This window comes from Aulonocara sp. 'chitande type north' Nkhata Bay, linkage group LG12 (assembly GCF_057382095.1).
Source record: "Aulonocara sp. 'chitande type north' Nkhata Bay isolate Kocher_YH1m ecotype deep benthic linkage group LG12, A_spYH_male_GT1.1, whole genome shotgun sequence".
NCBI classification, from domain to species: Eukaryota; Metazoa; Chordata; class Actinopteri; order Cichliformes; family Cichlidae; genus Aulonocara; species Aulonocara sp. 'chitande type north' Nkhata Bay.
This window is the reverse complement of record NC_141355.1, coordinates 33,047,773-33,074,725: the sequence shown is the minus strand read 5'-3', so window position 1 is coordinate 33,074,725 and position 26,953 is coordinate 33,047,773. Positions and strand designations below refer to the sequence as shown.

Sequence of the window (26,953 nt, the reverse complement as noted above, 5' to 3'; positions counted from 1 at the left end):
CGATACAGAGAAGGGAGAGACTACATATCTGATCCACACAGAGAGCTTCCTTTCACAAAAACACTGAAGACTGAACAACTGGATTGCACTGCGCCCAGTGCTCACGACCAATTAAGAGCCAGCGAGTAATTATTGTCTGTAAGGATCCGGATGCGCCCTACTTTACCTGCCATCATATCGGGCTTTTAAGACACACATTTAGATCTTTTATGCTATTCACTCATCATTAAAAAAAAGATTTTTAACACGTCGTTTCTGTGGATGAAGCTGGCTGGAGCCTGAGGACGGAGTGCGTCAAGTTAGCGCATGTATCCAACAAGTGGATGCATGTGTTTCATCACGGCAGGCAATCATCGGGACTAAAAAAAACACAAGAAATCGATGGATTCATAACCCGCAATTTTATCACAATTGTTGTTTACAGCAGAGACGGAAAACGTGCTAATTAGCTCAGATGTGGAGGTTGTCTGAGCTGATGGTGATGTTTCTATGTGCGCATTTTGTCGGTGTTCTGCACTGCTCCTTTTACTGACTTTGTGTGTTATTCCTTCTAAACATATAACAACTGCAGAGAGGTAAGAGCCCCCCCACACACATTTTCTTGCTCTTCATTCATTGACCAAAAGGCATATTGAGGCGGACACGCTGCGGAATCCACGTTTTCCCTTCGCACCCCCAGCCCCTCATCCATGGATTTGCTTTTCCGTCGGTGACTGAGCGGGGAAGTTAGGATCCTCTCTGTAGACATTTCTGTATGACGAGGGCGCAGGTGGTATCCAGAGGTCGCAGCCATGCCGATGCATCCAGTCACCTCCACGCTGATGTACCGGGGGATCTGCACCATCCCTGACATCCTCTCCTACAGCGCGCCGGTGAACCTGCCTGAAGACGAAGTAGAAGGTGAGAATAATGATACCTGCTCACATAGAACTGAATGTTATCAGGACTTGTGAGTATACGGGAGGTGTTACTTTGTGCAGCGGCAGTGTATGTGGCCGCGGTCAGCTCCTGCGGTGGAGTTCCTTTAAACTGACGCGCGGTCAGGACCTTGGACAGCGCTCGGAGAGCTTTGATTTAATACACAAGTATCGAGACTAGAAGTGATTTGGATTTTAAGGGCAGTTTTTATTTTCACAGTTCCCTTTCTTTATCTTGTTATATAAAACAGAATGTGCTACAATAATCCTCATTTTCGATTTTTTTTCACTGATTGAATAAAAAAAAAAATGTTTTCAGTCTATTCACATTATCACATCATTATTTTCCATAAGTTCAAAGCAGGATTTCTTAAGAAAGGAATTTTGTTATAAAACGTTGCTCTGTGAGGTTAGTGATGCATTGGCTCGATCTAGTACCAGAAGCTAGGGCTGGAATTCACTGGCCTGTTAAGCCTGGCCACACTGACACTGAATGGTTTAGAGATATTTTATGCATCTTATCCCCATCTTTCCTGAAGAATGTGAAGCATTTGTCCCACATCTGCAAGATTATTAAATTAAGGGTAAATCCCATCATTTTTAAAAAAGTTGAATACATCTGAAACATCACAGCACTAAATATCAACACCAAGAAGCATGCTGAAAAATGACAGCTACACAGGACAATGTGTATTTCAGGATCATGAGAGCGTTTATGCCAGGAGTGCTTGCAATATGAACCTGTGACATCTGCACATTATCATACAGCAGCCCCTGAGACATGACTGAAGTCCCCAAGTGGATGTGATTAGAGGAAGTTCTTGTTTTGCTGCAAGTGTGTTTATGCTGTAAGCTGACATATTAATGCTAAATGATTCGTCCCCTGCACCTCTGATCCTTTTCCCCCCATAATGATTAAACGCACTTTCTTTGAAAAACAAAGGACAAACACATTTCTGACAAATTCGACTCCTTCGCTGGACAGATTCAGAGAGATGAGTGGGCACACAAACCTTTAAAACCTTTTCTTGACAGCTGCATTTCATGTATATGTGTGAAGTACAGACAAGCCTGGTCTTGTGAAAAATTTCTGTCTGTGAGTGCTGGAGCACAGACACCAAGAAGCAAACTGCTAATGTTACCTGCAGGTGCACAAATTTTGTCTCACATAAACAGGTTTGCATTTGCAATACTTGCAAAGAACCACTTGTAAACACATAATACGGTTGGCATCTTCACACTGAGGTTGATGTTAATTATAAAAGCTGAGTGGAAGAGGCCAAATATATATTGGTTTTGACTCCCAGAGGGTATTCAAAGGCAGAACATCCCCAGTGCATTTTGAACATTCTGTTTCAGAAAACACCAGAAATATCCAGAAAAGCTAAGATACGCAATACACATCTCCCTTGTTCATTTAATGCTTTTTGCCTTTTTCTTTTCTTTCATTTTTTTTTGCTTTGAAATCCAAAAAATAAATAAAATAAAATAAAGATCAAAGAGATACATGTCAATGCCAAAAGTGATCCTTGCATGATGTTATGCTCTTAATTTCAGCATTGCATCACAGTGCTTTATTGTCAAACATGTGTACTTCAGGTTTCAGAAGTAGCTCTTGACTGTTGAGACTGACAAATCTCAGTTTTCTTTTCACCCCACCCAACCACTTTACTGTCAGCTCTGGATGCAATAAACAAACAACACTTCATTTTAGCTGCAATTAGTCAAATCCACTTATCTGCCACATGTGTCAGGAGACAAAGTGAGCCATTTGGGTTTTACAGCTCAACTTATAGTGGCAGTTTGATTGGAGAAGGCTGTGGTAATGCACAGTTAACAGCAGTGACAGAGCCTTTTGCAGCTGTTGTGATGCTGTGTGAGGGATGCCTTAGAGAAAGCGAAAGAGGCAGACTTTTAAGCCAGCGTCAATGAAGGGATTTGAACATTGTTGTTGTTGTCGTTGTCAAGTGACAGCTTCACAGCTTTTCCCACTAGAAAGCACAAAATGAGAATAATATAGAACATGACAGGGCTGAATGGTTTGTTGAATAATAGCAGAAAAAGAAAATGAAATGTTATGTGCCAGTATTGGTGCTTACTTTTAGTTAACTAAATTTTAAATCTATGGAAACAATATTGATATTACTCTCATTATTGTTTTCAGTGTCGCAGAGATGGAAGACAGTAATGCAAGCTGGAGTTAATTTATTCTGTGCAACCACTGCAGCTCTTAGAAAGTGTATTAGCCAGTATTACCATAGCTTCATTTCCTATTTAAGCTGTAGACAGTATATAAAAGATGGGCATAGCTTCTGAGTCCTCTTTCACCCATAAATTGAACAGTAAAGCTTGAAACAGCCTCTGAGTCTAAGAAGTGAAGCCAGTTTCAGTTTTCTGTGAATATAACTTAATGCTCATTTTGTTCATTACTCATATTAGTCACTATGAGATTGTCTGTTATTAAGAAACAACTTCTGTCCTGTTGTTAGTAGGAACATAAATTGTTTCTGTTTATATTCTTAATCCAAATCTGCTGAGCACCTTCGTCTTCCACACAGCCAGAAAACCTATGTAAAACATCTCAGATGGAGGTTTCTATGTGACGTAAAGGCTTGTGCATTTTGCACTCAGTCTTATTCCAAAGGTGGAATTTATTACGACTGTTGGAGCAGCTGACAACTGCACAGACTCGCCCTTATTTTCTAGATGTTGCTGTCAAAAGTAGCAAGAAAGTGATGAGGAAGAATAAAAGTCGTAGGACCTCTTGCATTAAAAACAGACATACATATTGTATAAAGATGCCACTGCAGTATTGGTGAGTGGTACGCTCCAGATGCCAAACATGATTTTTTTATGTGTGACATATTTTAACACAAAATCACATTTGGGTGATTTATTTATTTTTTAAATGTGCAGCTTATATAACGAATAACAGAAAAAATGTTTTTCTTCTTTATGTAACGACAAATTTTAAGTGAAAGACGAGGAGACAAGATTTTCATTCTGGATCTTAACTGACAAATTATGATCAAAAATAATGCCCAAACCCTAAATATGGATATCTGGAATAATATGGCTACTAGTACTTAAAGGCAATTTTAACAAACTGAACTTCCAGTGATAAAGTATTTCCTAGATTGGAGACACTGCAAATATTGAAAACATAAAAATTTAAAATATATAGTAACATCATTAAACATATTTTGATAAAATTTTGACAGCAGTGACGTTTCAGAAATGACTTGTAAATGAGGAACGCATTACCCGAGCGACCCTGTGGCTCTTCTCTAGAGAGGGACGAGAATTGGCTGGAAGTGTGAGGTGTCACAATCATCAGCTTGGCCGTCAGAGATTTGTCAGAAAATGAAATAGCACATTAGTGAATATGTGTATGTGAGCGCATGTAGAGGCATAGGAGGCTAAAGCCCTATTGGCACACATAACCAAGTACTTGATTTTCAATTACTGGCTTGGACACCCAAGGGAATGGACCAGTGGCACCAAACATCTTGACCAAGAAGGCTGTCTAAGCTATAATTGAAAAAAAAAAGAAAAAGCAACTAGATTTTTTTCTAATGCTTTGTGTGTGTGTGCATGTGTGTGTGTGTGTGTGTGTGTGTGTGTGTGCATGAGAGAAACTTAGAGGTGGTAACAACTACTTTAATGTACAGTAATGTGACCATAATTTGAATTGGACTCCAGATTGTCCATTTCCCCTCCTACACAAGAGGAAAAAAAAAACAGTTGGTCATATTACAGGTGCTCAATATAGTTTAGACCTCCTCCACCACTACACACACACACACACACACACACACACACACACACACACACACACACACACACACACACACACACACATTTATATATACACACAGCTCCGTGTCAATATCACTGCAGGTGGAATTAAGTGGGTAGCCCATTTCCACACAGCCTAACAACAGCACTATTGGAAGTAGCTTCAAAATAGTCCCAAGGCTGAGCTTTAAGCATTTGTATCAGGTCCCAGAGAAAGGCTCATGGAAATAGATGCCAGGAGATGCTGGTACACACGCAAACGATAAGAGAGAAGCAAAATGTTTGCATTTTCTTAGCAAACTTGCGATAATACAGTTTGTTTATTGTTGCAGTTGAAATCTCCTCCGCCTTTTCCCCTGCACTGTTGAAATACACAAGAACATTGAAGGAAACATCTGCTGACACAACTTTTAGTTCCATCTTTTCTTCATTCCCTCTGTTTTATGACCGTGAGGACATCTTTGGAAGGAAATGTGCTTTTGTATCGTTTTTTAAATCAGCCCCAAATTTCCTCTGTTGCTGACAGACTCTTGGAAGCTTCGCCCCGAAAAAACACTCTGTATTCATCATGTATTCATCAGTAGTAAATAAATTCGGGCATTAAGGCAAATTAATCCATTTGACATACTTATGCAAACTGCTCAAAAAGCCAAACAAAAGGATAACTCACCAGTTTTCTAATAACATAATTTTCTGCCTAAAAGCAAGACCATTATAATGGCTATTTATGGAAGGAGTAAATGAATTCATAACAAAAATAAGTAAATATCACATTAGCATTATATTCTACATGTCTAGCTACCAGAAGGAAAATGTTAGTGCATATTAGTTTCAGCTATTTCACATGCTTGCAGGTATTATTACTCAGCACATGCAGCAAAATAAACATGTAAGCAGTCAGTATTTGACATAATTTGCATAGAATTTACAGTGAATAGACATTGTATTCGAAGATTTTAATAAAACCTGTCTTTATTTCTACTTTCACTGTGTTGGTATTAGTATTAAAAAAGATTCTCTTAATCATCATTACGGAAAGATGCAAGCATATCCCGACCCCAACCTGTCACAGAGCACCAGCAGGGACAAATCTCTCACGGAGCATTTTAAACTCACCAATTAACCATCTACACAGCAATTGAAATCAGTGCAGCCTACAAAGTTATCTCTCCATTTGTGCACACTTGTGGCAGAGTGAGGGGGCTTTCCTCGTCTCAAGATCAAACACAGATTCGACTGTCGTCTGCACCCCTCCCGTGGCACAGAGCCGCCGAGATGGTGCAAACGGGAAGTGACTGGAACAATGAGACTGAAATCAGTGAGACTGAAAGCTGGATTTAGAGATACTGCATTTTTAGTATTATTTTATGAAATATCAAACAAATGATGGTGAGAATTTACCACTTCCTTCATATATTTGTGGTTACAACAATATCACTAAATGGAGCTTTATATGTTGCTTTGTGCCAGAGAAAAAGACACTCTGGTGGGAGAGAGAGGATGTGAATGTAAAACCTTCCTCAAACAACCAGCAGAGTTTGATTATTTGGATGATGAAACTACTGAAGTCAGCGTTTTTGTGGTAGTGTACAGGACTGACTGCAGAGCTTGTTTACTTCATCAAAATGCATTTAGAATATTGAATATTCAGATTTAGTTTATTCAATGAGTTTTCCTCTCAGTACCAGGCATTTAACATTTACTGGGGCTTCTTTTTCAGTTTTTTTAGTCATTCCCTTGGCAGAGTTTTTGTGACTGCAAATCGTTTTGACTGACAGCTACTCAAAAAAAACCACCGACACCACTGTGTTTCTAATGGCATAAACTGCCTGTGAGGCGTTGTTGATGTTTCTGCTCGACTCCTACTGTAGCTGCAGCAGCAACATTGACTCATTTCTTTGCCCTGAGGTGGAGGGTTGACTTCCATTCCTTTGGAAATACTTACATGAATACAAATGAAGATATTTAAAGGCACCGGCATCTGCTCGGAAAGACAGAAATTATGCGTATAACGTATTGCTGGTGCAGAATCCGTAGGCGTTGCGGGGGTGTACTTCTAAGGGGTCAACTGAGACCATTTTAAAGCATATATATTGCTAAGAAGATTTGGACATAACAAATGACCAGTGCTGATAGATGAAGATACGCTGGCTCATTTTCAGGAGTGTGGAGTGTGCAAACGATCCAGAAGTGTTTACCAAAACCAAACACTTATTTTTCTCTCCTATTCACATCAGCTATCGACTGCTATTTGCATGCTCTCTCCTAGGAAGCCAAAATTAGCTCAATTATTGTTCTCGTTCAGAAAAAAACATCATGTTCTACCCTTAAATTGGATCCCCCCAAAAAACATGGCTTGCATCCTTGAATCCTTGAATGCTTTCATACCCTCCTGCAGAAGAGTTTGTTTTTATCTAAACACTTTCTCTTAAAAAAATATATTGAAAAAAAAAAAAACAATAAAGTGAATCAAGCTAATAAATGAAGTGCCTTTCTACTGCTGAAACCATTGCTCTTGTACTCACAAATCAAGTCCTTTTCACATTGATACAAGTCTGCCAAACATCAAGCTCAAGCTCAAAAGGGCTTTTGTTGATTAACAAAGAAGAAGGACGCACAGCAGCACAGACTGCTGTAATTTTTCAATTGCTCCAATTTAAAAAAAAAAAAGCCAATAAAGCCAGCATATTCATTATGAATTTGACTTTTTATGCACATGGATTTGTGAGTACCAGTGAAGGACGGTGAGATAATGTTGCGTAAGGTTAGAAGAAAGATCAAAAACCTGCAGAAAAATCTTACGGAAAACTCTTTCCTGCCTACTATAAAAAATGATAAAAAAGGATATATAAAAAACACAAGCAAGACAAAAACATTAAAATAATTAATTTTAGAAGAGAAACCCAAGTGACAGGTGCGTGTCACTTGGGACGGCCATTAAAGCGCCGTCCTTGTATGTAATCAGGCTGAGGATAATAAATCTCACTTTGTTTTTCTTCCCATCTCTTCTCAGTTCTGCGTAGATGCAGGGTCATCTTACACAGCCTGTAAGACAAACAGGCAGGCAGACAGGACTGGATTTGAAAATGGATTTCATAAATGTATCACCTGCCTGGATGGAAAAGCTCTGCTTGACATAGATGGTGAAAAAGATGTTAACTGAGCCTCAAATGAGCCTCTTCTTAGAGGGCAAAGTGCCCCAGCACCACAGGTGTCACCACAAGGTCACAGACACACACAAACAAATCTTAAAGGGTTTGAAAATTGTCTACCAGAAAAATATATAAAGGTTAATTTGATTAAGAGAATTTTAATTTTGAGGTTATGGAGTTGAAAAGCAATTTTTTTTCAGTACCATAAACAGCAAGCATAAAGCAGGGTGGGAATGGGCCTGACTTTATCTGGAGGTGACTGGATCACATCTCCATTCAAAACTCTGATGTATTGTTTTCACACTTTTTTGAATAAATCAACAAAATAAGGGGAGATTTTGAGGTATTCAGATATATATTTTTTCTCTGAACAAAACCTCCTCTATGCAATATTTGTGGTGATATGACAAACAAAGCATTTCCCCCAATTTATTACCTAAGCAGAAGACAAGTCTTCATTTCTTTGCATACATCTTTTCTTCATAATGAGGAAAAGAAAAAGTTAAAGTCTTGACACTGACATTTATTATTTTCCTGACCCTTGTTATAGTTTAGTTATTTGACATTTCGATCCCATCGATATCTATATACTCATATAAATTCTGAGTTAATCAGTCAGTGTAATCTGGTATGGCATTCTATCACGCCAAAATGGGTTTTGATGAAAAACATGTGCTGCAGACTAACGGGGAATATCATGAAATGCTTTGATTATGGCTGCCTGGTGGCTTCAAGTTAAGTCATTTATTTCCATCTTGATTGATTGCCACAAAGAAGTGAATCCCGCAGACTTTATTACCTGTGAAATGAACTGTGATGAGTTCTGGGAGGTGAAGTGCTTTTTCTCCAGGGTAATATTCCTTTCCTTTGATGAACAATACACCAAAAGTCTTTATCACGCAATAATGGTGGTAGAAAAACAACATCCATAAGTGAGTGTGCACTGTTAGCCTGGTGGAACTGATGGGGGGAATGTACTGTGTAGTGGAGGCTTTTGATTCTTCCTGACTGACCTGTGCTTGAAGTGCTTCTGACGGGTTTTTGTCTTGTGGCTATCGGGCCCATCTCAGCTTGGCATCATCTGTGATAATGAAAACTTTATGCCTTGCAAAGAATAAGAGTGAGAGAAGAAAGATGGAAAGATCTCCATGTTTTTTTTTCCTTTTCAGAAAAGAAAAACTGAACATCAGACTAAAATTTCACTGCCTGTCACTGGCTACAGTCATTCAAATAAAGTTTTTCCCTGTGGTCACTTCAGTGCTGCATTGGCAAAGTTAAGGCACTTTAAATTTTCTAACGAAGGGTGGAATTTCATTTCAAACCCAAAGACGAGCTTCCCCCCTCCCCCCCCAACACACACACACACACACACACACTTCACCATATACTCCTTTCAAATCCCCAAGAGCCTTATTAGAAGCCTGTTATGGTAATATTTAAATCTTTTGGATGTCCAAGTCAGCCCATATCCAGCTAAAGATGGATTAAGGTTGCTATGAGTGTTTAAAAATAGTCACCCAAGGTTTGCACACACAGAGCAGAGCAGTGTTTTTCTCACAGTGATAAGGTCTCACATAAAGAGTGGGTGTGCTTCAATTACCGATCCAAAGCAGCCCTAAGCAGATGCAGGTCTGAATGAGGCAAAGAGGATCCCTGGCTCTGAAAAACAAGCCCTGGATTAGGTTCACGGATGCGTTGCTGTTACAAAAGCCCTGGCATTAGTCTGCTCAAAAAAAACACCATGTGTAATTGGCAAAAGTTTTAAGTGAAGCTAAATTTATCCTGAAAATGGTTAAAAACCAAAACACTCAAAACTCTCAAGTAAATATTTTCATTGTTTAATCTATTTTCTGATTTTTTTTCTGTCTTAGCACTTTAATATGTTAATATGCTGTGTATTTGGTTAGTATTAAACTATAATATGTGTGACAGGATAAAAGCAAAAAACAAAGGGGGGAAACTAATCTTTATTTTTGACCCATTTATCTCATATTAGATCTGTAGAATAGCAACTGTTAATATCAATTTCTTAACTTGTTAGTACTAAAATAAATTAGACATTAATGTTACTTAATTAACTTTTACCTGTCAAAGAAAAAGTCCCAGTGTTGCTTAAAGGAAAACACTGCAGAGAAAGTGGAACTTGCGAGCCTTGTCGAGCCTTTTCCATTTATATGCATGAATAAGCTCCACTTCTAAGTGGTTCCTCACTTTGTTTAGAGCTGTGTACAGACTGTTTAGCAACTCCGTGCTGCTGCAAGGATGCAGCTCAATTCACTGATAAACAGCAGTATACAGGGAGCGTAGTGCAAAAGGGAGTGCACTGCACCTTTCTCTTGTGGGTGTTCTGCTTTAGAAGCTTGGCTCTTTCAGCCGCTGAGCTTAACTTGAGGTTTCATCCTATGTCAGATCACACCACAGGGGACTATGTGGCATTGCATCTGAAGGCCAACAAGCACCTCTGTACATCAAAGCAAATATCACATGCTTTCAGCGAAAATATTCCCACTTCCCTGGTGAAGCTATGGTCCCAGAAACAGAGCTGAAGAAGCAGCTTTAAAAAGAAAAAAATCGATTAAATGATGTATATTAATAAGGCAGAAGCTGAAAATTACATTAGTCGGAATTTAAAAGGCTGGAAGCAAAAATAAAAACTTTTGGGATGCAGTGTAAAATATAAATAAACACAATTCAATGGTAAACCCATATTTTATTCACAAAAGAATGTAGAAAACATCACATTTTTAAACTGGCACACTTGAATGGTTCAAAAAAGTTGGGACAGCGGCGTATTTATCCATGTATAGCATCCCATCTTGTTTTAACAACAGTCTGCAGGATAGTTGTTGGACTTCTAGGAGAGGAATGTTGTGAATTTAGCTGCTCCGCAGTCCTGGGTCTCCTTTGTAGTGTTTTTCATTTTATGATGTGCCAAATGTTTTCAGCTGGTGAAAGGTCTCGAGCGCTTGCAAGCCGGTTCATCACCCAGACCCTAATATTTTACGGGGGTATGTGTTGCTCTAAAACCATTCAACATTTATTGTGCTTTTCAATGTGTGTGAGCATCTTCCATAAGCAATAATACACAACCCATACCATCAGATATGCAGGGACCTGATAACATGTCAGGTGGTCAGGTTTCCAAATAGAATTTTAAATTTAGATTTGTCTGACCAAAGAACAGGTTTCCACTTTGCCTCCAATTTTAAATGAGATCAGCCCAGAAAAGACTGTGGTGTTTCTGGATCATATTCATATACACCCATTTCTTTGCATCATAGCATTTAACCTACATTTGTGGATAGCATGGTGAACTGTGTTCACATACATGTCCCTGAGTCCATGACAAAATCATTCCTGCAGTGCCACCTGAGGCCCTGAAGATCACAGGCATCCAATATTAATTTTAGGCTTTGTCTCTTGTGAACAGAAATTTCTAGATTCTAATAGTCTTTGATGATACTTTAAACTGTTAATGATGAGATATTAACAGTTTATGTTGAGGAACAATGTTTCACACTTTGTAGAAATATAGATATATATTTTGCAGATAGGTGAACATCTGCCCATTTTCTGAGAAACTCTGCCTCTAAGATGCTCCTTTTCGTATCCTGTCATGTTACTGACTTGTTGCGATTCAGAATCTAATGAGTTGCAAAAAGTTCCTACAGCTGCTTTTATTTAGACCTGTGTACAAGCCTTTTATTGTCCCATCCCAGCATTTTGAGATTTGTTACTGCCATCAAATTCAAAATTTCTTAATACAGAACAGTTTCTCAGTTCATAAATTTGATATGTTCTCTTCATTTATTTACATTTTATGCAGTTTCCCAAGTTTTTCTGAGCAGGGATTGAAAAAACATAGCATTTTAAAGGGAACTGCTTGTCACTTGTACGGCCTCTGGTTGATTTTTGAACAAGTCAAATTTGACATTTACAAACAACTTTTTCTCATTTTTAAATTTTTAAAATTTATTATGCATATCCTGAGAACCAGCCTATTCATTTATGTCCTCTGTTTTTGGTCTATATCTTTTGACTTATATGAGTGACCTTACAAAATCCTGATGTACTAAATAGAGGACATCCTGGGCTTTCAATTGATATTTCATGTGTTCGGGTGGCCTCCAAAGAGGCAGGAAATCTCAAAAAAGTTCATTGGGAAGGTTCTTTTTTCTCAGTTCTCAGGAGGATATGCTGATTTCAGAAAGCTGCTTTCTTATGAATTTTGTTAACAAGTTAAACAAAGGAAAAAAGTGAAAACATGACTAGGTACAAGTGAGTGAATGTAAGGACAAGCTTCTGGCTCGGTAGCTTTCACGATCTTCTGCATCTTCCCATTAAAAATGCCCTCTGGCACTGGTGCCCAGAGACAATGATGCCATTTTAAAGGCTAGCTAGGCTGAGCATTTAAAACCTGTTATACTCAACTTAAACAAGTATTTGTCTCTTTGATTAGTGTGCAGTGCAATTTAATTAATTGATTTTTCTTTTTTTAAATTATTGTTATAGAGAGAGTGTCTTCTTTACAGTACAGTTAGTACATAATACATATGAGTCCAGTCCATTTTGGGCAAAAGAATAAAATTAAAAGGAAAGAATAAAGCTGTATCTTCTGGGTAAAATTAAGATATAGTGCTATCTCTTTGAGAATTTATTTATCTGGATAGAATGTGGTCAAGAATAGAAAAATTAATTATTTTAGAGACTGATTAGTCAGCCTAGTCAGCCTATGGAGATTACACATGGTCTTCTTTACTTCAGAGATTTGTTACTTCATTCAAGTAGCACTCTGGCCTAGTTTCATGTGGAACCAAGTGGTTTTGATAAAATATTTGAACTAACTCTAAATTTTCCAGCATTATGCTCATGTATCTCACAGGACACGATAATCCATTCATTATATTTCAAGCCTGTACAACACAACAGTTTCAGTATTCTGCAAATGATGTTTGTCACCACATAAAATCATCCTCCAACAGGTTATTTTTAAATAACAAATATAATGATACACTATAACTACTAATAGTAACACTGCTACTTTGGCCTTTGATCCATGAAAAGGCTTTCATGAAGGAGATCATTTGCAAAAACAGTTTTGGCACCTCATTTGAGAATGTGCTTGCTTCCTGCAAGGCACCAACATGTTTTAGCAGCAAGTGTCTGCTGGAAAGCCCCTCTTTCTAAAGTAAACAGATGGAGCAGGGTCCTCAGGTGGATACTGAGCTATTATTTTTTCTATAAACAATAACATCATACCCAGTGAAGGAAAAAACACAGCTGGAGGCTCTCGGTGATTCAGAATATATCTTCAGTTAGACATTTTGCAGTGGAAATTGATGTCAAAACAGCTGCTGTGAATGTCACCAGACTTAGCTTTATAAATTGCATATCCAGATGTAATCTGTTGAAAAACATGATTTTTAAGTAGCCTTGTCCCCTTCGTGCAGTTTCTTTTCTATCCTATGCATTTACTTGATTGTAACAGACTATTTCCTGGATTTACTACTATACAGTACAGCACAATTATATGCTCTTTTCTACCATCACTGACATTTTATGGGTTTTTTTTCTGCTGAGAAATTTGTTGTACTGTCACACTGTCGATATTACCTTAGGCTTGTCTATTCATTACCCTGCTTCAAATGATGTACACTCGTTTAGCATTAGAGTTCAGTAATTTAACGGCAGCTACTGGCTGCAAGCTGAAAAGTATTTTAAAAAAACAATTTTATTTTCCTTACCCAGAAAGCTTTTATTGGAACTAAATCCTATAATAGAGACAGGTTATGTATTATTTAGTAGCAGCATTCACTTATTGTTTCCATTATTCATTCCAAACCTACTCAACATTTTTCTTATTTACACACCTAAATTATCTTTGTCTTTACTCTGACCTGATCTAAAACTTCCTCAGACGTGTGGGGAATTTAAATGTTCCTGAATCTTATTACAAAGTCCGCATGAGATTTATCATCAGTTGTGAGGGACCAAGCAGCCAAAGCAAAGAGGAAACAGGCAAAAAAGTATCTTCAAAAAGGGTTTTCTTTATTTTAACCCTCAAAAAGTCCAAAATTAACAAAATTCAAAAACATATTTAGCAGGCCCATAAAAGAGGTCAACTAAAAATAACTTTACGAAAAGTAATTTCCAGAAACTTAAACAAAACAAAGTGAGACACAACTTAACTCACAAACTGACCTAATTACAAAGACACATGAGGGTAGCTTTTATAATGATTTGGCCAAACCATTTACACACAATAAGGGGGGGAAACAAAAACACACTAATATTAACTAAGCACAGAATAACCTAACTAAACCTAAAACACCCCTGCTCCTGGTAAGCCCATGGTTGGTCCTGCTGAGCAGGCATGTTGTTCCCAGAGTCCTCAGCCACGCCTTTTGCCCAGACAGGAAACAGCCACCGCCCAAACCCAGGTAACTCAAAGAAAGAGAAACATAATTAATATAACAAAACATTTTAGAAAAACCACACAATGCTACTATGTGCGCGCCTCATAATACCAGTGTTAGGTTTAACCAAATGATTAATGAAGAAAAGCAAACTAATAAAGTGAAAAAATGGACTGACTTACCCCTGTGTAGCTGATGCCATCACATCGGTCTTTAGTGATACATTTCATCTCAACAAACGAATTACAAATACTGCCAATCTGACATGTGATTTCCTGAGCACTATGTATTGTCTCTTTAAGATTCATCCCCAGCTCTGCTCTTGTGTGCTAATCAGGCTTGTAAGACGAGGATGTGACAAGTTTCAAATTGTAGGTGACTCGGTCGTGGATGTTGTTGCATAAATTAAGGGATTCAGTCCCTCGTGAAAGGTAAACAAGTGGAGAATGAAGGGAAATATGCAGTGGGGCAAAGAGGAGCAATTAACTGCTGAAAGATTTCCCATAGTGATTGAACTCAAGGTTTCAAAGTTTAGAAGAAGCTTTCTGCTGACACAGAGTAGTTGCAACACTTAATGCCCTTTGCTGTCGAGTTTGTTAGTTTGTTTAAAGTAAGTGCTGTAAAAATAATACTAAAAACAAAAGAAAAAAAACCACACACATTACTCTGATTTCTTACTGTTGTAGTGTGGATTTCTAGTTGTCTGTGATGGGGGGAAAAAAACACTTAGAGTACCTCAGCCTCAGCTGCACTTAATTTGAACACTATCTGTCATAATGCGGCAGTGTGCAGGCAGGATGGGGACCCAATCGCAAACTCACGGAGGCAGGAATGAACTCAAAATTCACAGCTTTATTGCTGGAGAGCAAAACCATGCAAACTAAACTGGGAAACTATAACACACAGCCATGAATAAGGGAGAACACGACGCAGAACTGAGAGAGACGCGGACATAAATACACAGAGGGTTAACGAGGGAAGTGGGGGAACACAGGTGACACTGATAATCATAACGAGACACGGCAGGAGTAAACACAACACTGGCGGGAGACTGTCAAAGTAAAACAGGAAGGGCACAGAGGTGCAGACAGGAGGAGAGAGAAAGCACGGGGAGAGCACAGACATACCGGGCTGGGGAAACATGGAATAAAACACAAGGAGGGGAGGACTCACCGATACACAGAGGGGCACACAGGGGGTAAAGTCACAAGGGGAAATCAAATAAGGAACATCTTAACAGAACAACCTAGGAACCGAGGCATAAATAAGGAACAAAATACAAAACGCGCGAAAACTAAGAATGCTGGGTCAACATGGCCCAGGATCATGACACCATCAAACTAATAATTATTATTAATGTTATTTTTATAATTATTATCATTGTTGTTGTTGTTAATACTGGTCAGTGGATGTGAGATTTGATATGTTAACATTATAAAAACATCAAAAGAAATGATTAAAAACTAAGGGACTCATCAGCTCCTACTTGTATGTCGTCTGCTACTCTAAACACTAAAACCCAAACACTCACAGTGAAGGATCCAACAGACTGGGATGGTTTCATTAACCAGGAAAAGGCAGAGATTTTGTACGCCAAAATCATAAAAATCAGAAGAAACGGTAGCTTTTTGATCATGTATTTGTATTTGTACAGTGTTAAAGTGGTGGATGCTCATGTTAAAATCATAATATTATATTAAAATTAATTTATAATTACATTTGAAATGGCAAATATATTAAAAATATTGCATGATAAGGTCATTTTGTGTACACATCATTTCTATGAGCCAAATACTCAAGCTTTGGATTACATGAATCTGCATGTGATTCATGTAAGAGGGGACGGGATATCCTTGAGACCCACATAGCAAGGAGGTCTGGCCCGGATCTGGTATCAAGCCGGCACTGCTGGCTGACTTCTGGCATGATATGTCATCCAGATATAGGCCAGGCCTGGCATAAATGGCACTGTCTATGTGATGGCATGCCATATCTGGCTCGATTGTGGTTTCGTTCATGTGGCCTAGGCCCATAGAAAACAGGTCTGGCCCGGATCTGGCATCAAGCTGGCACTTCGGACTGACTGGTATCATGGCAGAGTGTATGTCAACCAGATGTGCGCCATGTCTGGCAATGATAGCACTGTTTATGTGATGCCATGCAATATCTGACTCAATTGTGGTTTGGGTTATGTGGCCCAGGCTCATAGAAAACAGGTCTGGCCCGGATCTGCCATCAAGCTGGCACTTCTGACTGACTGGTGTCATGGCAAACTGTATGTCAACCAGATGTATGCCAGGTCTGGCAATGATGGCGCTATTTATGTTCCTATTTTCCTATTTTAGTTAGAAGATCCACATGCCATGTTGCAATACTGTACTGCTATGGTAGCCAACGTTTCAAATGCAGGTTTGACAGGTTTGTGAGTGTACACTTTATCCAAAACCTAGTGAGGTTTACTCATGTTTACCACTGGGTGGCTGTAGCTCATGCGGTAGAGCAGATCCCCTACAGATCGCAAGGTTAGTGGTTCGATCCCTGGCTCCTCCAGTCTGCATTTCACATCTGGCAAACCAGATCTGGGCCACCAAAGGGCCGTCATTCTTTGCCGTACGTGGGCCATGTGTAAGCACATTGTGTGGGCCAGATCCGGGCCATACCAATTTTGCTATGTGGGGAGGGGATATCCTTACTCTAGTCATACCAGCCAACATGTAGTTCAAACCTTCTGTATGTGAGGGCCAGCCAGTGAGACGATAACCGGCTCAAAGGGGTAGTAAAGCGAGGTTAGCTAAAACAGGTCATTTCAGACAGTGGATGAATTGAATATACCAAGGGATGGTATAAGATTAAGGATTATTCGGAACTGCGATAATGCAAGGCTGCAAGAAACCCAAACAGAAATATAGAATTGGGATTTACAATAAGTCACCCTTCAATGATAAATGAAAAATAAAAGACCTCTGTTCTAGTTTCAGGTTCATACACAGTGAAAACATAAACTGAAATGCAGCTCTCCTTCAATGAAAAGATTTAAATTGTCAAAAGAGAAAATAAACCAATGAACACTGATTTTAGAACAAGAAACTCTGAGCTATAGTGACAACTAAATATTCTTAGTAATACTGAAAAAATAACTAGACAGCTTGGGGACTCGAAGCTCTATGTACAAAAAGAGGAAGGGAAAGTATTTTAAGCAATGCTTATTCCCGTGATGTATCTTGATAAGATCTCATTGTCAGACCATCCCTGCCTCATAAAGGCCCATGCTGTTCAAACTCCATGGCTACAGCCTGAAATGCAGACTGGCTCTTAACAATTTGTAGTCTCATGATCCAAGGTATTGAATTTATAAGATTTTTTTTTTTTTTTGTCTCATCGGTAAGCTCCTCCTCCACAGAAACGGCTCCAAACATACTACAATTGAGGTTTGGTTTTAATGTGACTTGAGTTTGTAGTTTTTCTTCAACTGATGACAGAGAGTGCATACATTTGGATACAAACTGTAACTGATCATTTGTTAAGATACTTAATAACAAAACAGACTCAAATACAAAAAAGCCACACATCCAACAGATGTTTTCAATTTGGACTGCCAAATGTTTTGACACAAACATCTCAAGTCTCTTTGGACCCCACAATAATTAGATTTCTAACAAAATGATAAGTATGTGTTTGTGCTGTGGAGCTAGTTTAAAATCAGCTCATCACTTTTACTGTAGCAATTCCTTCACATTACAGTGAGTGATTTTATTTCATCTGATGATGCCATTCCTTACACAGAGAAGTTTTACAGTATTTTTGAGTTGCTGGTCCATTGGTAGTTTCCAATCTCATTTCAACCTGACTGTCATTTATTAAAGAATTGGCAGAAAGCATTTACCAGAATGTCTCTGTTTTCCCTCTCAGTGTGGCAGAATTACACACTATTTTTAGATAGTAAAAAAACAACAACCTTCTGTTATTTAATAAGTTTAAATCATCCCTATCAAAATACAAGGCAGAGACTACTGCCCTTACAGTTTGTCTTGATCTCATTGCGTTGTGTTCAAGGTTTTTTTTTTTTTTGACTCTTTTTTTGGCAGTTAACTTGTGTTCTCCTGAGCTGCCAACCCCCATATAACTATGACTCAAGCAGTGATGCAGCATAACAAATGTGTCTTTGGTGTGTGGAAAATTTCCCACTTTCATATCCTCGTTTGCCGTAAGACTTCAGCTTGTGTGTGTGTGTGTTTGTGTGTGTGTCTTTTTCTGCAGAGATCCGTGAGGCCTTCAAAGTCTTTGACCGTGATGGGAATGGGTTCATCTCAAAGCAGGAGCTGGGCATGGCCATGCGTTCCCTTGGCTACATGCCAAATGAGGTGGAGTTGGAAGTCATCATCCAGAGACTGGACATGGATGGTGAGGCCAGCAAACAGATTGGATTTTACTATTTTAAATCACAAAAGCGCAGATGCTTTGTTCTGCTTTTGCCCACAAAACTAGGCTTTACTGCAGAAAAGAAAAAATCAGCTATAATGAACACTAACTGTTCCTCTTTTCTGCAGGTGACGGCCAGGTGGATTTTGAGGAGTTTGTTACTCTTCTGGGTCCAAAGCTCACAGCAGCTGGGTTACCAGACAAATTCAGTGGCACTGACTTTGACTCAGTTTTTTGGAAGGTGCTCATTATAAAACATTATTTCTTGTTATTAAAAGGAGACAAAGACATCATTAATGTGGTAAACTTCAAAGCTATTAAACATTTAGGTTCTTTAAAGGAATAGCTGTTTAAATTGTTACATCCACTGATTTGTTAATGGAATCCTGGATCTTTGTTTGCATGTGGCGGCAGTCTTATCACTTAGTCAAGTCAATTTTTCATGCAAAATAGATATTAATTTATTTACAGACACCTCATTAGACAATCAGCTGTTCATTTTGACAGTGTGATAGAAATTAGTGGGGATGTAGCTCATGTCAGGGTTGTTTTTGTTGTAGCTGTGTGATAATAGCATTGAAATGCCTGTCAAAAAAAATGAGGTTCCAAACTGAGTCTGAAAGAAAGGGAATTAATGTGAGTTTTTCATATGCTCAGTGCACAAAAGAAGAATCACACCTGCTGAGGGAGTCGAGAAGCCCAAGAGAGTGTTGCATAGCATCGTGTAACATTATATAACAGAATACTAGTATGAAGCATGTGCTGCTGGATTGATCACACAGTGCCTTCAGTCACAACAGCGAGATGAGCTTAGGCTGAGCTCAATTCATATGTGACAAGCTGGGAGTGAGACTGGTGTCTGTGCAGTGATGCACAATATTGACACCAAAGGGTCATTTATGTGTCTGAGATGCCAGGGTGCTGACGAGACTGACCAGTGATCACTAATTAAGAAATAAAACATTGATAGTCAAATTAAGAATACATAATGCAGAATGGTTTTATTGTTCTGTGAAAAAATTTCTCTTTAACAATTCTGTTCACATAAAAATGAGAAATGAGAAATTAATAGTAGTTTAGAAAGTAATTACACTCACCAGACATTTAATTAGGTAGACCTTGCAAGCACTGGGTTGCCTTAATTCTTTGTGGCATGGATTCAACAAGGTGCTAGAAACATTGCTTCGAGATCCGCTCCTCTCTGGATAGTTTCTTTTTTCTGACCAGTCCCTGTATACCATAAAAAATGGTGGTGTGGAAAAATCCCAGTAGATCAGCATTTTCTGAAATACTCAGCCTAATATGGCACCAACAACCATTGCTCATTCAAAGTGATTTAAATCACCTTTCTTCCCTGTTCTAATGCTCGGTTTGAAATTGAGTTACTGCCATGTAATTAGCTGATCAGATATTTGTATTAAACAGTTGAAGAAGTGTATCTAAAACAGTGTTCAGGGAAAGTACTTTAGATTACACCAACTAAAGGGGAATGTAAGGGATGTGGTAAAGGCTAGTAAATACTTTTTTTGCTGCCTTATTCACCTTTATTAGATTGACTTCAGCGATTATGTTGCATTTGTTTTCCATTTTATGAAATATTTAAGATAATCTAATATTTATTATTTACTGAAAAAAACACAAAATCCCAAGGTTAAAATTTTAGATCTGGGGCACATGTTTCACCTAAAATGAGGAGCTTGCACTTAAATCAGAAATAGGATTTGTTGAGTAACAGATCCACCTGGGGAATCTCTCACTCAAATTTTCCTTTGATCTAAATGTCATTCATTTAGAAATCTAAAATGCACATTGATATCACTCATATTTTCCATCTTCTGGTAAAGCCTACACTGCAGAAAACATTTTCTTTAAATTACAAGACAGCAGTGCTATTTATGCACTTACATTCTCTTTATATTTTATGCCTGTGTGTGTTTATAGATTTCTGTCTTTGCATTTGAATGTTTTTACTGTGCCTTCCAGCCTGTGTCCACGTTAATGTTTGGTGTGTCTATCCCCAGTGTGACATGCAGAAGCTTACAGTGGAGGAGCTGAAGAGGCTACTGTATGACACCTTCTGTGATCATCTTTCCATGAAAGACATCGAAAACATCATAATGACTGAGGAGAATCACATAGAGAACCCCGAGGACTGCCAGGTGGACATAGACAGTAAGGAACCTCCTATATTTCAGCATACTGCTGTGTGTTTTGTACCCTGAAGTTAAAGCGAAAGTCTAGAACGTAATCAAGATTTTCTAGAGACAAAATAAATAAATAAATAAAATAAACAAATAAATGAATAAAATATGAATATTGAATAAAAAATAACATTCTGGGTTTTTTTTCTTCTTCTTTTTTTTTTTTTTTTAACTTTTAACTGCTTTGTAGAAATTAGCATTGCTTATAGGTTATAGGTCCCTAAAGCTATATGAAACATGGTGTAGCTCTTCATGGTGTATTTAAAAGATATGACATTTACATATAATAATGTATTATTTATGCTAATAACAATGTCTTTGTAAACAAAGCACAAGGTTTCCTGGGCTGTTCAGGCCCTGATAATCACAGACACTCTCTACACACAAATGGTTGTTAATTGTTGTAAATGATATCTGTTATTAATTTCACAAATGATCTTCACTTGTAAATTACATCACATTTGCAAGCTCTGTCCTTTTCTATGATTATGTATTTGTCTAAAGTATGAGATTTCGAATTATAGGGAAAGGCCAGTATAAATAGTAAAAGCACTAAAAGCAACAATAACAAGGACCATAGAAAGAAGATGAAAAGACAACAACACATAAAAGCAAGTCTGGAAAAAATGGGGCTTTTAAGAAGGGATTTAAAAGAAGTCACGATTCTGAGAGCCCTACCTCCCCAGGCAGGTCACTCCAAAGCTAAGGGGCCCTGCTAAAAAAGCACAGCCACCTTTAGATTTAAACTTTGACTTTGAAAAAGCCAAGAGGCCTCCACCTGTGGATCCAAAGCTGCTAACTGGCTTATATGGGGTCAGTATTTCTGTCATGTACTTCAGTGAGGAAAATCTTAAGATAAATTCTAGAATGATTAAGGAGTCAACAATAAGTAAGCCAGGATTGTGTAATGCGATACCATCTGCTAAACCTATCATGGTCTCTGGGTCTTTGAGTACTTTTTCTTTCTTAAATGTTTAATTCCTTTGGCTTTGTGTAAAGAAATGTATGTTCAAGTTCTTTTCTTTTTTTTGTTTTCTCTTGACATTTTTTGTATTTTACTATATATTGTTAATTATTATATCTTTCCAGCAACCTCTGTCTAAATTTTTGCTTAGTATTAAAGGTCTACTTTTTAGGTTATCTCTGGTTTTTTGTGTATCTTGGTTGTCAGTGTTTATTTTTCTATATATGCCGTTGTTGTTATTCCCTTTTGTGTCCCAAGTCTTGTTCATCTCCTGCTTTGTATAGGTTTTTATTGCTTATTTTCTAGCCTTGTTTATTTAGTGAACTTCATCTAGTTCACTTTGTGTTTCCATTGTGTTTCACTTTGTCTGATGTTTGTTTGTCTTTCTGTGTTCACCTGGTCCTCTTGTCTTCTTCACGTGTCAAGTTAATCCAATTCTCCTATTCTGTTGTGTCACACTTCCTGTTTTATTTTATAACTGTTGGTCTCTGTGTCGTGTGTTGAGCTTAACTTCCCCCCGCCTCTCATTGTGTCTCCAGCTGTGTATCCCACCTGTTAGCTCTCCACTTGTGAACCTGTGTGTAATCTTGTCTCGTTCATTGCTGTGATGTCCTCATAGCTGTATCTTTCAGCTCTCTTCTCTGCATTGCTGAGTATCTCCTTGCTTGGTTCCCTGTGAGTCTGTCTTTTCGATCACTGGCTTTCTTCCCGAGTTGGCCCTGAAATTTTGGACTTTGTATTTTTGGACTAATCAACTTGTTTTGAATTAAGCTTCCGCCTTCCAGCATCCAATTCAGTTTGCTTGTACTTATATTGTCCCAAATCATAATAATAATACAGTAACAACTATTTACATTGTCGAACAGTATGAATACATTATTATTTCTTTCAGATTAAGTTCTCATACTTCAAAATTCCCCACAATCGCATTTGAAAACAAAAAACAAACAAAAAAAAAAAAAAAACCACACCAAAACTCAGCCCTCCCATCAACCAGTTTCTCCCATCAGCAAGCTCACTCGATTAAAATGTGCTCTAGGTGCTTATCAGCAGTAAGTGAACTGCTGTGCTCTTATAGGCTGCTGTTCTGTAATATGAAAAATATGACATTATTTCTACTCCCCTCTGTCTTTCTTCTCACTCAGTGGGGGGAAAAAAACAAAACAGAAAAAACAAAACAAAAAAACAAATTATGCCTCTTTATTATTAGATACATGAAATTTGCTGATGATTTTCTCTCAAAAGTAATTTGATGTTTTCTCCTATGTAAATTGTTTTTAAACAATATTTTATCAATTTTCATTTATTTATTTTTTATTGGGGAAGCGGAGATGTAAAAGTACAACAGATATGAACTCTAACTTTACTGGAGATGATTCTGCAGCTGCGTTGGACCTAAACAATTACACCTTTGATTCACAATAGTTTTGATGATGTTTTGTCCTTTAATATGCCAGTCGGGTGCCCTTTCATTGGTTTATTGTTCCAAAACTCCAATTAACATTTCAATCTAGATGTAATTATGTAGCATACAGGTGTGAAAGCAAATTTTCTTGGCTGTGCACACTCCCCTTCATTTGTGTTCTTGTAGTTGTATGATTTTGTGGTGAGCTTTTCATTTGGAAATAACAATCAAATGTCTTTCAACCATTAAATAATACCAGATTCAGTGGACCTTCAGCTCATTTTGCTTTTCCTTGTGTCTCTTCCTACTTCCTTTTCCCCAGGCTCCAGCCCGACGCAGCAAGTCAAGCAAACTTGTGTGCGCAAAAGCCTGATATGCGCCTTTGCCATTGCTTTCATCATCAGCGTCATGCTCATCGCAGCTAATCAGGTGCTGCGAAGTGGCATGAAATAAGAGTTGAGGCGTTTTCTGCCTTGACCAGCATTTACTGGCTACCATAAAAGACTGTGAAGATGAAACTCAAAAACAAATACAGACAATCACATGCGTGTAAAATAAAACATGACTGTAGAATACAAAAACTGGAGTCCCCAAGGACACAGACATTTGTCTTGGTGGCAAATACATGCCGACAACTTACAGTTCCAAGGACACCTGGACCTTACGTACCAAGAAACAGTGGCGCTCTTATAATGGACAACTAACTACACATATCACTCTTCGTAACACAACATTTAGTATTCATTAGCTATGTGCATTTGAGCAGTGTTGCATTCAGTATGGTGGCAGCTATAGAGAGTTTAGTGACTGTCCAGTTTTGTATTTGTTCAGTGTACTATGGGGTTTGTTAATATTAAATAGAAAGAATCTGTGAAATATTGTGGGAAGTGTCAATGTGTGCAAGGTCTGGAGTGCACGGTGCTCTGCAGAAATTGTATGGGGTGCAACATTGTTCAGAACCACTTGGGAATAACAATAGCTTGGTAAGAAAGTGAGATAATAGTTTATAGGGTTTAATAGGTTTGCAGGGCGGTGGATGTGACTGTGTGGATGCTCCCATTCATTCACAGGCTGCGGGGCTTTGGTCTTAGCAGGATGGTGCAGGGTGAAGTAGGTTAACTGTTCTCGGGGGGAAGATGCTGAACTGACAGGCAACTGGCTGAAAATAACTGGTCATGCAGTAAACACTCGGCTCTGTCTGCTTTGCAGGCTTGAGACAATGATCATCATCTATGCATGACATGCATGGATTTAAACAGTCGTCTTGACACATTTGTAAAAGTTCTTCTTAATGTATTAATTGTTATGACTGTGTACTAGAGCTGTTTTCGATTCCTTAATGAAAACTGTGAGCAATTGTGTGTGGTGCAGGGTATCAGCATTCACAACAAATATAAAGCATACAACTGCATGACAAAGAAGGGCTGTGGTAATATACAGTATGCTCCTAGAAAAAGTCTTTTTTTTTGGAATTGCTAAGCTATGGACATGCAGGCCTGAAGTCATCACACACTCACGGGGCAGTAACTGAGTAAAAAATACATCACTCAAGTATTTAAAGAATATTCATCTGGTTGGTAATAGGGAAAAATGTGAAGCAATGTATTTTGTTCTTTTTAAGTGTTTTTATGTCTGGACATGTTGCTAAAGAGCAATAACTGTATGTGAAATAGACACAAGACGTTACACAAAACTCAGTACAGAAATGAATCCTTGAAATTGTTTTGCATTAGTTTTCTATAGCACTTCTAGAGCAGATATATTTGGTGATGTTCAAGGGAAAATGGAACTACTGTCTTATTCATTGAGATGGAAAGCTCAAGCACGAGAAGACTGTATGTCTGAAGCTGCCCATTGAGTTAAAGTTTAACAGGGGCTGGATGGCAAAGAATTGCAATAAAATAATAACATGTGAAACAACACACAAAGTGTGTAGTTTAGATTGTTGTGCATGCAATTAGGTACGGTCTCTTGTTATTAATGTGTATTGTACATATAAGCCAACATTACCAAAGCTAAGGAGGAATCTGTGACTGGAGAACTGGGCCACATAAGGGCACAATTTCTGAAATCTGATCATTTTGAATTATTGAACAGAAATCAGAAATGCTGCAGTCTCTTATAAACTTGTATTTAACACCAGCCAAAGATATAAAAAAAAGCCCTCCACAGTACCCTGAAAAAAGACTCTATAAAGACAGATCTTATGAATATCCCTTGTTAAGTCGTGATGTATTGACCTTTTGATGATACTGTTTTCTGCCCAAGCCTCTACTGTGTTGTCTGAGATGCGAGTGTTTTAAGTGCTGCAGTGCTGTGTCCCTCATTCAGTAGATCTGAGTCAAATGGGAAAAAAATCATCATTCTGCCACTGCCAGCTTCTTATTAGCAAAATTCATTTTTAGCATACATTTAAGTTACGCTTTTATAAACTCATTGTACCCTGCACTACTATTTAAATGGTTCACAAAAAGATCTAATACTGCTCAACAACAATGTCTATATAAATTATTTTGGCAGACGAGACGTCGTCATTGCAATAACTTGGAAATCATGACTAACCTTGTGTTATAGATGGTGTTTTCTAAGCTTTCGGGCACTTGCAGAGGAATTATTTCACCAACAATTAGCCAAATGAGTTGCAGCTACTTTCATGAAATTGTATGTCCAAAAGCCTAACTTCAATCCCAGTTTGATTTTTGTTAATACCCAAAGTTATAGCAGTGCTGATCTATATTTTTTTAATACTTTGTTTTAAAAATACTCAACTTCTAACTCCTCTCAACCTTATACATCCTCCTTTTTCATGGGTGCCTGTACTACACAGGAAAACAGCTACAATAACCACTGAAATGGTGCCTCGCTGTTTGCTTGCATTTGGGATATGAGGGAGTATTTGGACCCAGTAATGGCTATTACATCAGACTTAACAAGGAGATTGGCTGTTCCTCAAACTTGGATCTAAAAGGAGCCAAATCCACAAACAGGAATCAAAAACACAACTATCTCACAGAGCCAAGCAGGGTAAGGACTATCACATGCACCTCAGCAATTTGTCAAAAGTGTCAGCTCTTAGGGGAACACAGACAAAAACAATAAAAGTCCATTTATTCAGATAAACCTTTGTTTCCATTTTGCACTTTAACATGTGCTGCAACGCACAAATACAGCTCACCGCCATGATTGTTCATCCATTTCCAAAAATAATTTAGACATAAAGAATCACTTTACCATAGATGTATCTATTTTTTTTTTTTTTTTACTAGAATGTGATGAATAGATTATTACCTGACTGGCAAAAGATGCTCGCATTCACTTCCTATATTACCAGTGAGGGAACATTGTCATTGGGGAATAAAGTTATTAATTTGATTTGTTGCCATATTCTCAGACATTTTGGCATTGTACACAAACATAGAAATCCATCAGACATGGATGTATTATTTATTATCAGAGCAAAATGTACAAACCAATATTTATTTTCTTTTAACAGGTGAAAAAAAACTGTACAAACATGTTGGTAGTCTACTGAATGTTCTGCATTGCACTGTACTTTATACCTGTCTTTGGATCTTGCAAAAATGTTTATTGAACATGTGATATCTGTTCATTGACTCCACCTGATGTTCTTCTATGTCTGTGGAATAGTGTTTCACCTGAATAAACCATATAACAACTGTG

At 38.0% G+C, this 26,953-nt stretch overlaps 1 protein-coding gene across 1 annotated transcript; it reads left to right on the top strand.

The window, feature by feature from the left end:
- On the top strand, positions 1-26,953 carry cabp7a (calcium binding protein 7a). Its single transcript, XM_086315205.1, has 6 exons — positions 1-575; positions 680-900; positions 18,541-18,684; positions 18,831-18,943; positions 20,724-20,874; positions 23,595-26,953. The coding sequence occupies exons 2-6, from the start codon at positions 792-794 to the stop codon at positions 23,723-23,725; spliced, it is 648 nt and encodes a 215-aa protein (XP_086171331.1). The 5' UTR covers positions 1-575; positions 680-791; the 3' UTR covers positions 23,726-26,953.